Source organism: Calonectris borealis, chromosome 1, assembly GCF_964195595.1.
Source record: "Calonectris borealis chromosome 1, bCalBor7.hap1.2, whole genome shotgun sequence".
NCBI lineage: Eukaryota > Metazoa > Chordata > Aves > Procellariiformes > Procellariidae > Calonectris > Calonectris borealis.
Genome location: NC_134312.1, coordinates 39,821,496 through 39,838,028, shown reverse-complemented (window position 1 = coordinate 39,838,028; position 16,533 = coordinate 39,821,496). Strand labels below are relative to the sequence as shown.

The 16,533-nt window shown below is 36.4% G+C and overlaps 1 protein-coding gene across 2 annotated transcripts in view; it reads right to left on the bottom strand.

Annotated features, from left to right (window-relative positions):
- Positions 1-1,228: 1,228 nt before the first annotated feature.
- Positions 1,229-16,533, bottom strand: part of RAP1B (RAP1B, member of RAS oncogene family) — a 34,227-nt gene continuing 18,922 nt past the window's right edge. For both annotated transcript variants that reach the window (XM_075149405.1, XM_075149416.1), the window contains exons 2-8: positions 16,260-16,344; positions 14,779-14,847; positions 11,944-12,000; positions 10,365-10,505; positions 8,185-8,328; positions 6,247-6,362; positions 1,229-4,791 (exon numbers count right to left, since the gene is read on the bottom strand). In XM_075149405.1, coding sequence (XP_075005506.1) covers positions 6,276-6,362; positions 8,185-8,328; positions 10,365-10,505; positions 11,944-12,000; positions 14,779-14,847; positions 16,260-16,316 — 555 coding nt within the window. In that variant the 5' untranslated portion in view covers positions 16,317-16,344 and the 3' untranslated portion in view covers positions 1,229-4,791; positions 6,247-6,275. The remainder of the gene's footprint in view (positions 4,792-6,246; positions 6,363-8,184; positions 8,329-10,364; positions 10,506-11,943; positions 12,001-14,778; positions 14,848-16,259; positions 16,345-16,533) is intronic.

Sequence of the window (16,533 nt, the reverse complement as noted above, 5' to 3'; positions counted from 1 at the left end):
CTATAATTTCACTCAGTATCCAAGATTGCAGAAATGCCCCCTCCTCCCAACTTTATGGTAGCCAAAAGACATTACATGAATTAATTAGAAGTTACAATGTCTTTCAAATGAAGTAGTTCAGCCCAGCCACAACCTCAAAGAAAAAAAAAGAATTAAAAAATCCTTGTGGCAGTGAACTTTCTTAAAACAATGAAACTGTAGAGCTTGTTGTTCGGCAGAACTAGTATTTCTTGAGGCTGAAGTGAGTACAGTGGAATTATGAAGACATTCCTTTCTCCATTCACAAATCTCTCCCTAAAGAACATCTCATTGAAAACAGGAAGCCACCCCCTGCTTGAGGGTTCAAAATTCTGGAAGTAAATGGTTTTGGAGGGCATTTAAAAAAAAAACCAAACAACCCCCCCCAAAAAACCCCAAAACAAACCAAAAAACCCAAACCCCAAACACAGAAAAAAGGAAGCAAAATCCACATTTATCTGTTGTTTGAAGCCCAGATATTGCAACATTGACAACAAAATCAAGACTATAAACCAACTTTGCTTATATAGTTCCAGACTAAGAATGTAAAGTTTGCAACAAATTTAAGTATCATTCCAGAGTTTTACTTTATAGAACAGAGAAGTTAAAATAGGTTTTAAGAATCTTGAAGTTGTTCATAAACCTTTCAAAGAAAAGCATAAGGTGCTTGAGACTCAGAAATTAGAACCTAATTTGATTAGGACCTGTGCTTCTCTAATGCTACCTTAGAGAAGTACATACAACTGCGTTTTGTTACATATTTGTGCAACTTTTTCTTTGCTTTTATTCTCCTCCCCATACACAGGCAAAACAAAAGCTATAAATTGAAGTATAGCCTAATGCTGTTGGGACAGCAGTTTAAAATTGGACAAAAAGCTTTCTGTCAATGCTGATGCTTGGCTGCATCTTCATATTACAATCCAAAAAGTGCTACAGACAGCTGTATGTAGACTATTTTTGACCATTCACATCTAGAAATAACTTTCTATTGCTGATCTGTCTAAACTGAAGGCTATCTAGAACTCGTACAGTATTGTGGCAAAATTTCTCCCCCTCTAAGTTATTCCCAAAACTGTCAAAAGATTAGAAAACTTTGGAAGAAAACCATCAAGTTTGATTCATCCATAGTTTTTTTAGAGCATTTTAAAAGAAGAAAATCCTCATCTTTAGCGTTCACCCATGAGGAAACAGCAACTCTAATTACACCAGAAAAGGAGAAAAATGCACAGTTTAATCCAAATTCTAGCAGGATTCTCCTCCCACCTCCCATTTCTAGCATTGAAACATCAGTACACATTATGAAACAATATCTAACTCTACAATACTTTTGCACAAGTTACGTTCTCTTATGCAGAAGAGCAGTAGTAGTTTGAGCTTACAGTGCGTTCATTTGGACACCTGAAAACATCTTGCAAAGTCTCAAAATATTCTTGTAAGTTCGGCAAGTAGACATTCATTTCACAGAATAATTTGAGGATGAAGAAGGGCATTAGTAAAAAGGTAAGGTATAAGAAATAAATTTATACTGACAGGAAAGAGTCCTAATAGGAAAAGTGCAATTCCATTAAATAATACTTCTATGTTTCAGGACATAAACTTTACTTTTTCCATAGAAAGCTCAGACATTTAAATACTGACATATACCAATTTCAGATTAGGGTGGAAATAAAGCAGTCACAACCTTTGTGTGCACTGTAAGCATAAGCTAACTTTACAAGCAGTAATACACGTGTATTAACACTGAATTTGGAAAATTACTGCATTAGTTCTCAAGATATGAATTATGCATGTTTTCATCCAAAGCTTTATGAGAAGTGTTCTGTTTCTGTACAAGTAGTTCAAGCGTGAACTTAAGTGCTGGTACACAAAGTGGTTATCCTGAAGATATGTAAAAGTTTGTTCAAAAATTTCAGCAGACAGGATTCTTTTCTAGAATTGGTAACTGCTTACATAGTTCCAATTCCTGTGGGGAACTGGATGTTCACTTCCTCAGCAGGAACAGCTTCTTATGCCGTAATTACTTAGATATGAAGAAAATTCTTTCATGCGTTTTTCCTTACGCTTCATGTCCATCACTTCCTCAGCATCATTTTGTCATGCATCTTCCCTTTAAGAACCCGAACACTGCTCCCTTGAAGCCTGCCTAAGTTTTCAAGGAGAAAAATACTGGGTTTTAGGTATTACCCGGGTTATGATGTGTTGATTTTACAAATCTGGCCTGAGTTCTAAATATAGGGGGGGAAAAGTGTATTTCACTTTTTTATTTACTATTCCACAGAGCAACCAAGAATGCTTCAGTACAGAGCTTTCAGGACAAAGCCTGATGTTCTCTGTAATCAGTACTCTTTAGCTGGACACTGAGACCAGACCAGGGCCTGTTATCAAAGAATTTTCTTTCCCTCCTACCCAATGCCATCTGTAGAGCTGCCTGGAAAAGAAACAGATTAAAAAGATCACAGAAAAAAAGGACAATTGGAACATAAAAGTGTTATAAGACCTGAATAAGCAGAGGTTGAAAGTGAAGGGAGGAAAAATACCGATTAGCTCATCAAGGAGGAAAGTACCCAGTGAAAAAGGAACTAGAGCATCCAGTGCTCCAGTCTCATCTACTCTGGGGACCAATCAGGATGCAGAGAGTACCAAGAGAGATTTCTGGGTATCGGCCACCACATGTTCTGGTTTCTAATGATAAATGAAAAGGAATTTCAGTCTTAACTCTGACCGCAAAGAGTGTATTACCTCCATTAAACAATGGTGATGACTGATGAAATTACCAGCAGGAGGGATCAGCTGGGGTCCTTAATTCACTTTGGGCAACGTAAACTTACTGGTATTAGCTAACCTAATCTGACTGAATTTGCAGGAATGGATTATAACAAGCTCTGTAATTCTGTCCCAGAGAAACAGGAGGTACCAAGTATCTGGGTGTGACATTAATTTTCAGCAGCACAGCCAAGATCAGGAAATCATCCACAGTCCATGCATTCCACTTCACAGTCCAACAGTGTTAACAGATATTTGAAGTCTGCAGAACTCTACGCTTAACACTGCAAGAATGCTCTTTTGCAGATTTCCTTGAAACCAAACAAATATGGTTTAATCATGCAGAAAAATCACATTTTCTCCCAGGAGATTTTTTTTTTTTTTTGTAGCTATACTAATTCAATTTTAACAATGAATTCTTGCTGGAAAGAAGGGAAATAGCAGGCAACATATTTGCAAGTTCCCAAAACAGCCACTCATAGTCTAATCTTTGAAGACAGATATTTTTCTGTGAGACTTTCTCCCTTATGTTAGAACTTGGAATATTCCAAGTCCAAAACTGCAAGTGGAATTTCATTCAGTCAGAAAGTCATCCATGCCAGCACATGGGATGCTATTAGAAGAAATATCTATGGCATGTATTTGTCAGAAGACAAAGTCATAATGGTTCCTTTTCGTCCTAAGATGTATGAATCTGCACTGTGCAAGAGACATTTAAAAATCAATATTTACTAGCATTCTAAAACACAAAACATTCAAGTAGTATATAACTATAATGCAAGCCCTTGCATGGCAATCCAAATTTATTGAACTACTGATGCTAAGTCATACAAAATTGCACCACTTTAATTAAGGCTTTTAGTTTACATTTGGCCACCTCAAAGCAGTTGTAACATTAGGTTGGTCAATTTAAATACTGTGGCTCCCTGTTGGATATACACACAATCTTTACACCCAAACGTTAATGCATACAAAGCAACAAGGCATTGTTAAATAAATCAGCAAAAGTTAATTACTGCAACTTAGGCCCTGTGACCAATTACACATGATTAAAATTACTTCCCACATTCACATCCACAGTACTCTTCCACCATTTAACATCTCAACCAAAACGTTACACATGTAAAACAATCACTAACAGGCAAAAGTACTAAACCTGTATATTTGGTATTGCAAATACACTTATGCATGAGCAAGCAAGGGAATTCACAGTGAGAATCTACAGCTGCAGAAGCCCGAAAATGATTTACAAAAAATTGTTAAATCATTAAAAAATCGTTTTAAAATATACACTTCTTGTTGTAGACCCCCACTGTACACACAACTATAAACATTGTTCCCTATGTAAACAAGGAAAAGGAAACATACAATAAAAGGTTGAAAAGTCTGGACATTTCCTTCCCAACAGATATTAAAGGCCATGTCTTTAGTCAGACGTTATACTGAAAGGACTCTTAAAGACTAGATCACTGTCTCCACAGGTTTTTCCTAAAATTAAAAAACTATATAGCTGTTGTGTTAATCAAAGCGCTTTTGTACAATACGATGATGATGATCCTGTATTTCTTTAAAAAAGTTACAATAAGCTACAAATACCGATGAAGCAAAGTTATCTGGAGTAGTCTATATAGGAGCTCTTTGGACTTTCTTTTATTATGCTAAAATAGTGGTGCTTTTAGGATTTACATTATTGTACTCTCCAATAGAAAGTGGGGATTGTTGAAGTATACAGTACACAGTTTTCATACATGTACAACATTGGTGGATGAACAATGTCTCTTATCAGTAATACTGGATGTAGGCTCTGGTTTTACCAGTTGCATACACTTAGAATATTTATAAGTAAAAATCTCTCGTGACACTGGAAAGTGATTAGAATGTGCAAACTGATGTAGTAGCTTTCATCCATTTCTTAAAGGGTACCACCACAGGAAAGTCCATTTAAGATGTTGGTAGGTTTAATAAAGTTGGAATGCTGGCACTGTTGAATTGGGCAACAGTTCTTCAGACCTGTAACAACAAAAGAGGAGGTTAGTATTACTAACAACTATTTGTCATTTCTCTTTAGTTAAAACAACTAAAGCAGGAACTAGCGAAGTTCTTAGCAAACAGTCTTGGAAGATAACCTTATCACTTCTCCTCTACTAATATAATTTCTACTGTACACATACAAATAACAGACTATCTCAATTAGTAAAACTGAATTGGGATACATATGCTAATCCAAGCTGAACTGTGGAAGCAGTATTTGATAGGTGGGACTAGTTTTGCTTACAGTATGACAGTTCCAGTGACTTTAAAAACCAAAACGCATTTGGAGGATCAAAGCTCCTGAATCAAAGGCCCCGTTAAGGAAATACAGCAGCCATTTCTGCCATCCTCAGCTAACGCTTTTGGAACGCTCTCAGTTTCACTTTGAAATGATTCAAGTTGCTCAAATTAAGTAAGTTTTAGTATCGATACCAAAAAGAGTTAAACATGGCACTATCTGAATATTAATAAAAGCCTGCAATTTATGACAGTGAAATGTCCTACCAGGATCCTCTAGTATATCAGATAGGTCTATCGGATGACAAAAATAATGGATCATAGCACTGAAGTAACTGAACGACCAAATGCCCAGTAAAATTGAAGGGAATAGAGATGAACAGGCAAACTGCATGATGTCAGGTCAATCAAGAGAGACCTCTGTCCATACTAAGGCTCAGAGGTGGAAAGGGGTAAACAACCTGCCCAAGAACAAGTTGCAGAAAAAAATTCGTGCCTGATGACTAACTTCTGAAAAGGCTTGCTTAAAAAGCAGGCTGGAGCTTGCTTGAGCCTTCAGCAGCATTCTTAAAGCATGGATTTAGTCATGTAGAACATTAGCCAACTGCCAACAAGTAAGAAATTGATCTAGTAACCAATAGCTCCAGGTCAAATATTTGGAGTGTTACAATGATCACTTCACTGTTCTCTTCCAAATGTACTAATTACAAGGCAGCCTATAAAATATCCACATAGTCCAAAGAAAGTAAGCTAAATTCCTATGACATCATGCAAGTATGTGCAGGAGTTCAAAGCAGAAAGTGACATTTTAGCATGCAAACTGCAGTATTCTACAATGTGTATTCCTGATAATTGAGCTCTTGCAGTATATTCTATGAGCCTTTAAAAAAGAAAACCCTGTTTCCAAAAGCTAATGTTTTGAAGTATCAGAACGAACATCCTTAATTTGAGCTCTACCAACACTTTAATGCTTGGGGGGGGGGGGAAACGGTACTAGTGTGAACAGTGTATCTTGCACATATTTGTAGTACTGACTTTGGAATGGCAAAATAAAGACCATAAAAATTTCTATGACAATGTAAATCAAGAATTTTCAATGCTGTTCTGCATTAACAGCCACCACCGTTGTTTAGCGTTTTCTTGTTGTTTTGTTTGTTTTTAATAGCCATAATACACAGAAAATTTTAAAATGTTTACCTGGCTCAGAGCTACAGTACAGCTATGTATTAAAGTAGCTGACATGATGACTTTTTGCGTGCTTTTCCAGGCACTGGAGTTTTTCTGTTAATTTGTCGCACAAGGTCATAAAAGATCTGAGAATATAAAAATCAGTTGGTTATTGGAATTAAGAGGCTTCTCTCATAACCTTAAGCCTTGAATCTTCACACATAATGTACTCACATACTCAAGAACCCCTGTAAATATTTAGTTATCACAAAGCCAGAAAGTTAAATTGTATACTTACTTAATACCTGTTTATTTTCTGTTTAAGATGATTGTCTGTCGAGGCTTTTCTACTTTCAATGACGCAAATTGGAAAGGCATCTATAATCTGCAGCTGTTTAATCTCTGGGTCAAATTTATCTGAACATGCATGATATATGTCACAATAATCAACTACTATATGTTATTACTTTGCAATTTAGCACTGAGATCAAGAAACAAGCCACAGCTTTCTTCTAACTCAAATCACTCTAAAGATATTCTTTTAAAGAACGTTCTAGTAAGTTTTAACTCGACATTTTCATGATAACTCAAGTACACTGCATATTCTGTAATAGTCTCTTGTATTCGAATGAGATCATGCTTTTCCAGATACTTAAAAATACTAAAGTCTAGAGAATTAATTCAGCAGCCTCTCTAGGACTACAGCATGACGTAAGCGTAACATTTCCTAGAAAAGTAACTCATGTATGAGACTCTCTCACACTTTGAATCTCCTAGAATTCTAATTAGAGCATGATTTTGTTGAAAGGCTGATTTAAGACAAGTCTACATACTACAATTAAACAGCATCTGTTTCATTCATAACTGACATTGTTCCAATTATTTCTCCTAAATCAAGGAAGTCCTCATACTTCCCAGAGAGCCACCCCAGCAGTTTCCTAAGCACTGGCTGCAAAGCACCAAACTTCCCAACAAGGGCTTTTAGTATTTGATGGAAGTTCTAGTTTATTAAACATATGACTTTTATATAGTTAAGCTGATTAATTTGTATTTAAGAAAAACTGAATAGTTTCCAGAAATTCCCAACTAATTAAACACACATTACTCATTTTTAAAATCAGCTGTGCTTAAAACCACCATACTCATTTGATTACATGCAAGTCTTGCACAGAGGCCCTTTTCTTGACTGATGCTGCCAACAATGTTTTCCAGAACACACAATGAATTGCAGGGTTTATCATAATATTCAAGCTGTTCCAGAAACGTAAACACTAACACAGCTTCTTTTTCTAAAAATTTTTGCATCCCTTTCTTTATGCTGGCACCCCCACTGGATAAGAAGAAATGCACTATGGCAAGTCCCAAAAACGCATGTGTTTGATCAGTCACCTAGCTCCTGCTAAATAAATAAGCAGCTAGACAGTAGAAAGGTTTTTGCCCTCCCTCCCCCCCACCTTTTTCTTCTCCACACAGAGCACTTATTTAGGTCTCTTCTCTAATCAGCTGCTAATTTGGACAAAACCCTTAAGAGTTCTTGTCCTTACTATCTCAAATAATTTAATACCAAATAACTTATATCAATTAGTTTTAAGGACTTAACTCTCTTAAAGGTCTTTTTACAAAAAAAAAAGTAGTCTAGCAGTGCATTCTCAGTGGATAGAGATTATATCAACTAGGGAATGTAACATGAATAAAGTATTTATCCCAAATTCTTATGAATGTAATTTGAAAACTAATTATACTAAAATAGTATAATTTTAAAAAGTCCTAAGTCAAAGCTCACTACATCCCTTAATAGAAACATCTCACAAATTCTCACAATATTTTTGTACAGTTTTGTCCATTACAGTGAATGTTATTCATGTTTTTATTAGTTTTTCTTGACAAACAGTAATGTTTGGTTACCAGAACACAGTGTCCCATCTTTCTCTCCCTGCCACCCCTCTCCCCATAGGTAGTGTGCCTTACCTCGTTAACATTTATCTTTGATTTTGCAGAAGACTCTAAGAATGCACAGTTATTCCATTGTCTTGCTAGGTTCTGACCTTGTTCCTTTCCCACAACTCTTTCATCTTCCAAGTCACACTTATTGCCAACCAGAATCATAGGCACCTAAAAACAATTTAACACCAGCAAAGAATTCATTAAAATTTTGGGAAGGCACAATGCAAATGCACACCCAGAACCCTATCTGAATCCTTAGAGGATCCTGACCTCCAGAATAATCAAGCTCTGGTATAACAGAAACTTAAGTACAGTTGTGTGAGACTTAAATCTTCAAATCAAAGTGACTGCATTTTTTTCCCCTGCTGTTTGGCAGGGCAGTGGGAGGAATGGTTTGAGGATTCGGTACGCTGCCAATTGAGAAAATGTCTAGAAGACCTAATGAGATTTCATTTTTACATGTTTAAGGTATCAAGAAGTTTACTGAAGAATCTGCTACAAGATTCTTACATATTCAGAAATCCTGGAACAAGTGGCCTATACTGGGTAGCATCATGAAGGATGCTAAAGCTCCTTTCACCACTTCTCTACTTCCAGCGTATCTGCACTTCTTTCAAGAGCAGTTTGCTCACACGGTTCTTATTAGTAAGCTGATGCATACAGAGGAAAGAAACATGCTAGCTTATCAAAATCACTAACTACAGAAAACACTGCATTGACCTTTGTGGCAAGAAAAGACAATCATACAAAGGTGGTTTTTCTCCTTCCTTTTACTAATTTAAGGACATAGCTAAGTCTCCCCCAAATTCAAGTGTTGAAAAAAGGTTTACAATATTTTGATCATTTAATTTCCCCCCACTGAAAAAGCAAGTCATGCCTAAGCTTTGGCATAGGAAAAACTTTATGTAAATTTTGGTGAGAACAAAAGTTGCAACTTGAAGCTCATTCTCTTTCTCCTGAAACTATGGAATGGCTTTCAAGACTGAGGGAAGTGTTCTAAAGAGAAATACAATTCCAAGGAAATATTACCAAAATACTACCAAAGAAAGCTTATGCGAATCAGCATAAATGTACCATGTAAACGAAGGTTTCAAGTATCGTCACATTTGTCTTGATCTTTAGAGTACAAAATTAATTTGGTGCTAAACAAGGCTATAACTTGGTAGGTTCTGGATGGGAAAGACACATGTAACTTAAATACTACCCTTTCGAGATACATTTGTGATAACGGGTAATAAATTGCTTCTAGAAGAAATCTGCTGAACATAGGCAAGACCTGCAAATGCTTACGCTTAAGAAAGTGCAAGGTGGTTTGTAATGCAAGAGTCACAATGAACTTCTCTGAAATATTTAATACATTCTGTGTCTGCTGGCAGCAGAAGCATATGTGGATACATGCGGTAAGGAATGGACCAAAGTCTCCATGAGCACAGTTTAAATGAGACGAGCACACTTAAACTGTTCATTGCTTACATTTTTTTTTTCCACAGAAGACTCTGTCTGATGGCTACAGCCTACAAGGTATTTCGTTTAAAAACACACTTTTACTGATGTTTCACATTTGAAATTCCTTTCTTCCTTTTATTAAGGGACTAAGTATTCACTTCCTACAACCGCAGTGAGTTTTTTTTTAATCAATTATAAACTGGAATGTTTTAGCCTCTCTTTATAGCTTTAATAACACTAAGAGGTGCATATCGAAATTGTGTGGAAATAGTATGACCAAACTTACTTGCAAGCACACACACAAAATATAAAAGCTACATAACATGCAAGTTTAAAGCTTACAGTACTGCCTTCTGTAAAAACTTAGAATTTTCTGCTTTTAAAATACCATAAACAGTTAGGCATACTGAAGAGAAAAATTGAACTGTAGGTTTTTTTAAAGCTTCATTGATAGTAATTGAGGTAAGAATAGAGTTGCTTTAGAAATGTTTTCTTCAGTACTAGTGAATAAGTTTACATACAGCTTCAAATAGAGTATTTTAAAGGAAGAGATTAAAAAGACAATTCTCTTTATATACCACATGACAATTTACAATTTCTCCAGTTTGCCTTAAGAGTTGCATTTCTGTACTATGCATCTACTGGTTGATTTGTCTCTTAATTTAAAGCTTGGAAGCTATCCAACCACAGTGTATACATTACAACATCTGTAATAAAAACTGTAAATATAAGTATTAAGCATTTTTACAGATGCTTACATCATCAGTGTCTTTAACTCGAAGAATCTGTTCTCTTAGATCCTGTAAATCATTAAATGTGGACTGTGCTGTGATGGAATATACTAATGCAAAACCTTGTCCATTTTTCATGTATAGGTCTCTCATTGCTGTAAACTGTTCCTGTAATTAAAAAAAAGGAGAGATACAGATGTTGCATTCAATTTGCACTTTCCTTACACAAACTGCCGTATATTTCAGGTTACAAATGGATCACAAGTACGATGCATTTGTGCCCTCCCCCCTTTTTTAATAATGACCAATATTTTACTATTTGACTATAAGCATTACAGTAAACTGAACCACTTTTAAATAAATCTGGAACATTATCTGGGGTGGCTGAACAATATCTATCTAGATATTGCCAAGGGCTATATGCTGGGGGGGGGGGAGGGGAAGGGAAATCACAAAAGTTAATTTCAAAAGAGAGGAGGTACAGTAGAAGCTACAGTGTAATCAGATTACAGAAGTTACATTCCTCCTGAATCCTTCCTTACATACCAACTTTTTCCCATCTCCTGACCGTTCTTTAAAACGCATCGCAAAGTAAACACATCCCTTTTCAGCCTCCATTTTGTAGTGTACGCACTTGCCTATGTTAAATTCTACTTTCATTTTCAAGGAGATTGACTAGAGGATGGAGACACTCAATAGACTTGTCACATTTCCTAGACTTCAGTGACAGCTACAATATTGCATATGAAGACTCGCTGGTGCACTGCAGAGCAGCATTAAGACTTCTCCCTGTTTGAAAACTCTCACCAGTATGACCGTGGAACTGCATTTGCCTTTCCCGCATTGGTGACTCGGCTATCTTGTGACTGATCAATCGCTCATCAAGTCCCTTGCTGTATGTCAGATGAAAGGCCCAATATATTTTGAGAAAACAGCCACTCCATCTTTCTGTAGTTTTACATGGCCTTATTCTAATATGGAATTTAAATAAATTATTATTGGACCAGATTATTATTAGAGTTCAGAGAACACATGCTACACTCCAAGGGTCTTGAGCTTGTGCTCACTGGAATCAATGAAGGAAAAGACTGCTTTCAGTAGATTTTGGAACAAGTCAGAGAAAAACCGGACCAGTATGCAAAGGGTCAGCATAACCCTGTGCTTTAAGTTCACACAAGCTGACTAAAGTGATACTATTTTTATCCTAATGTCAGAGTACATCTCTCACACAAAACAAAAAAGGAGAGGAGAAGAAAACATATATTTTCTACAGCAACAGAAATCAAACCCAAGTAACCATTGGGCCTAAATTTTCCTCTGGGCAATATAAACTTAAAACAGCAGCACAACCTCTTTTAAAATTCTCAATCTCATGTTTCCCCTATTACAGAACATGAGCTCACAGGAAACTTGCAATTCATTTTCTGCTGCAACACTCAAGTTTTGTTTAAATACTAGTATGTTAAAGAACATCCTTTAATCCAATGCACTGACCACAGTTACTCTTTAGAGAATGAAGAAGGAAGCGTGTCATCATTTACAGCTCTACAGCTTTTGATGGTTTTAACACTGTACATCAGTATTTAGGAAAGTTGGTTTTACATACCGTTCCTGCAGTATCTAAGATTTCAAGCATACACTGTTGTGCATCTACTTCAACTTGCTGTCAAGAGAGAAAGATGTGGTTAGAGTTTTTCCTCTTGCAACTCTCCCCTCCAAAGACACCAGGAATTGTGTGATTTTATAAGCAAATTCATAATGCATAAAGCAACATAATGGCTTAAGAAGTTTATATGGATATACACTTTGAAAACAGCAGGAAGAAGCCTTTCAAGAGCCCTAGTGACATTTTCAAAAGCAGCGTCAGCAGCCAAGTACCACTTTGCAAAGTGATTAGGGATTTTTTGATTATTAAAAAGGAGGCTGCTGAATTTGTAATGATGGTTATCAGCAACTAGCACAACTAATTTCTACTTGTTTCAGGGATCATTCACAGATTGAAAGAAAAGTACAGGTGAAAACTGGAAAGTTGGATTGGCACACTAATGCTCATTTAATAGTAATTTAGATCAACAAAAGAATAAGTAGTACACAGCAAACAATAAACCAAGCAAACTACTAAGAGTGGTGTCCCCAAAACAAGCCTTTAGTGACACTAATTAGGAAACTGATCCAGCTTAGAAAAATTTGCAAAAAGTAGAAGGTTTAAGAAGCCAGATCGGTTTCTGGATCTATTTTAGAGTTCCTCTATCTAGTTTCTACCTCAAAAAAAAACACCCCAAAAAACAAAAACACCCCAAAACAGCCTTGAGGGCATGAAAGGACACAGGAAGTGCCCTCAAGCTGTTTCAAGCAGGCTACCCACCTTTTTTTTTCCTTTCAAACTATTGATACACTTCCCTTGTTTCCATCTGCATGTAAGATTCCTAGTTGGCAGACCAGCAGCACTCAGAAAGAACTTCATGTCCCCTATTCCCGATATATGTGTTATCACTAGTTTAATTCTGAGCTTTTCTTTTGTAACTAGATTTGAGCTTGCAGGGTGGGGAAGAGGAGTATTTCCACTCCTCTCACACCTCCTCCGTGCCCCCTAGGGATGGAGATTCCTTCAATAGCCACTATTTTAGCATGTATTGCCTACAAAGTTATTCAGCTAATTAAGCAGCATCTATTCTCTTTATGAAGAAATATTTGGGGAGTAAACCAAGGCATCAAGTTTCAAGACTTGATGCTCAAATTATTTAGTTCCAGACAAACTTAAAATATTTCAAGCTACATCCTCTCAACTTCAAATATTATAAAATTAGATTTAAGATTAATAGTACAGAATCGCAACTGCCAAACCAATACATTTTAAAATCACCCAAGTCAAGCAGCAAGTTAGAATTGTAACTAGCAGTGAGGGGAAGAAAATGACTGCATAAAGTGTTGTCCAGACTTAAGCAAGACTTCAAAAATCTGCCTGATTTGAGAAGAAGAATACATAGAGATGTTCCTAGTCATTTCAGGACCAAACCTGAAAGAAACATTAGAAGATCTTTGCTAAAAAAATTACTTAGCAAAAGGCAAAATTTCTTGAGATGGCTTTACTTTTTCAGGCTCCATGGAAACAGCCTTTGGAAAAATTCACCCAGCAAACATCACGAATCTAATATGACCTGAAGAATGTAAATATATAACAAAGGAAACATTTCACTTTAGTACAGCTTGTGAGTATTTTTGGAGTCATTTACTGAGCCTGACCCAGCAAAGACCTCCACCAAACATCGGGATAGAATCCAAAATTCCTGCTCCTCTAATACAGAAAAAGTAAGTGGCTATATAGAATTTTTTTTGCAGTTGTCTCTTTTTAATAAGAGTTCTAGCTTTGGCTGGAAGCCCACGTGCTTAAGAAAGACTAGGATTTTTCCAGCATATAGATTTCTATGAGGTCAAAGAAAACAAGTGTGAAATTATAATTTTGCTCTCACTAATTGCTCTTCTGTTCAGAAGAGATTCTGGTAACGATAGGCTGCGATGGCTGTTAAAGCAGCCTCTTTATTCCAATATAAATGTAGCCCAGTACTGAAAGAGGAGGTACTGCCATTTTTGCCCATTTCCAGCTAGGGTTTGTGCATCTTGCCTCCCTTGTACAGACACTGGTATTTTTGTGGCCACATGGTGAGCTGCATCTGAAAAGTAATTCAGCTAGAAAAAAGAAAAAAATATCAAGAAACTGACACAGCTGAAAACTAATCTGCTTCACCAAATGATTAACTCTTTTGGTAGCAGTCCAGATGTAAACTATCTTAGCCTGGAATATTAATCATGGTCTCAGCTGAAACTGAAGAGTGAGCAATATGGAGATTCAAGATGATGCATGCAGAGTCAGACCTTTCAGCCTGTCATGCTGAAGATGGGAAGAGAGAAACTAACAGGCTACTGTAAGTGTTTGTTCATTTATGATAGGTTTGCATTAACTTATTAATAAAACAACAACCCATCTAATGGAAGCGTATCAAGCTATCAATGAAATGGTTAAGAATACAATATGTTGCCTCCAGCTGTTTTTAGCAGATTTTCTTAGTAGCAAAAAAGCTTAGAACCTCCAACATACAGGTCCAAATCTAGCTGCAGATATTAACACACACACAAAAAATTATAAAAACCAAAAAGTGGTACTTTATTTTACTTAAAAAAAAATTAACATTCCCAATTCAGACAATGAAATTACCATTTTTTACTGACTAGCTAGTAAAGTATTATGCTTAAACATTAAAAAGCTAGTCTTGAATTATTACTTTTAGAAATGTAAAGGTGCTCTTAAAGTCTAACTTGTTAAGTTACCAGGTATTATGTGGCATTACCAGGCATACCCTTGTTCAAGCAACGACTCAAATATTTGACAATGTGTACTGCAGTTTTAAGTTTCTGTGATACTAGGGAGGTCTTTTGCATATACCTTTCTGTAGGAGTCTTCTATCGTAGGATCGTATTTTTCAACAAATATTCCTTGAACAAACTGTACAGTCTGCAACACAAAAATTCTTGTAAGATTCTTCTTGTATAGTGACATTTTGTAAACATTGTACACAAATTACTGTTCTAGGTGTATACTCAGTTATCCATTACGTTTTTGAAGGCAAATTAAGTGATTGACATAACTAGAAATTATAAGAAACAACAGGAAGTTAGATGTATATGCCTATTTGACTAAGTACTGTTAGATGAAGCAATGCTACACCTTCCTTTATCCACTCTCACTTGGAGCATAAGAATTAAAGCATGCATTGATTTAAGGTTTGTCTAACTGCTGGAATCATTATTAGTTTTTAGTTGAATAGGATACTGTATACAGCTGCATGGCTTTTACCTTTGCATTTAGAACTACTGCATCTTCTGCTACTTATCTGCCAGCACAGGAATTAGTCAAAAAACAACTGCCATCATTTACTACTCTTAACTAGACCCAATAGGATATTCCTGTGTACCTAGCACGTAGGACGTTTTTAGCACAAGTCAAGTGGAACTTTAAGACTCAATGGCCAAGAGGAGACAGGTTCAAATCCAGAAATGCTGCAGTAAGATAAAGAATTCAGAGGTGAAGGAAAAAGTTGTTTCACAATCTAAGATAATTTGTCATTTAAGTTTTCCTTTAGGAAATGCTTTGTAAGAAAATAGTTCTCACCTGACAGAGTGGACCTCTAGACCTTACTTTATGATAAGGTGCACAATTAAACTGAAAGATGTAAAGTCCTTACGTGGGTTGAGAACATCATATTCTGTGAACTTTTTCAGCACTAGACTAGGTCAGACTAAACTTTTCTGTAATTGTTTAACTAAAATGCATGAGCTTTTTGGTTTACAACCATGTACCTGCCGCAGCTATACACCTACTTGCAGGGAAGGATGTAGAAAACATTCTAAACTTCCCACAAGCATGCAAATATATATTTGTATTTGCTTAAAAGAAATATTAGTGCTTTGGAGACTGCTATCAAACATTAAACAAACAGCACCCTGAAGACCTTTCTAGAGACAGGAATTACCAAGGCAGACACAGGCAAACCAGCTCATTGTGCGGGTTTCATGAAGCAGCTTGATTTCCCACAGACCTATGGCAGGGTTACCCTGCAAAGCCAGAGACCTTCATAATACTGTGGCTATGCACTTCACTGTGCAAGACAGGCAAAGATCTGACCAAGCACCATCAACCAACCCCGTACAAAAATATTAGCGTGCGAGAAGACACTAATGGATGTGGATACACCCAGTAAAGGATGTACCTATTCTAGCTAGGAACTCTCAGCAGTAATTACTCACATTTATGTTTATTTGTGCACACTTACTTAAAAGAAATACGGGTTACTAGAGAGAGTATTAGAGAAAAAAGACATCAGAAGCCTCAGAAAACGTACTTGAACTGCCCCACTGAGTACTTACCAGAGCAGACTTTCCAACACCTCCAGAACCAAGAACCACTAGCTTGTATTCACGCATGATGCAAGAGATAAATCACCCTCAATACCTAAAACACACAATAAATTGTTCACCATTTTGATCAACAGGACAACTATATTAGCATTACTATAGCCACTGTAAGACCACATATATAACAAGACATGTACAGTTAAATATTGATATCAACTGATAAATGCAGGAGATATACCATTATAAGCAGGCATAACCTAAGCAGGATGTCACTTTAATTATTACA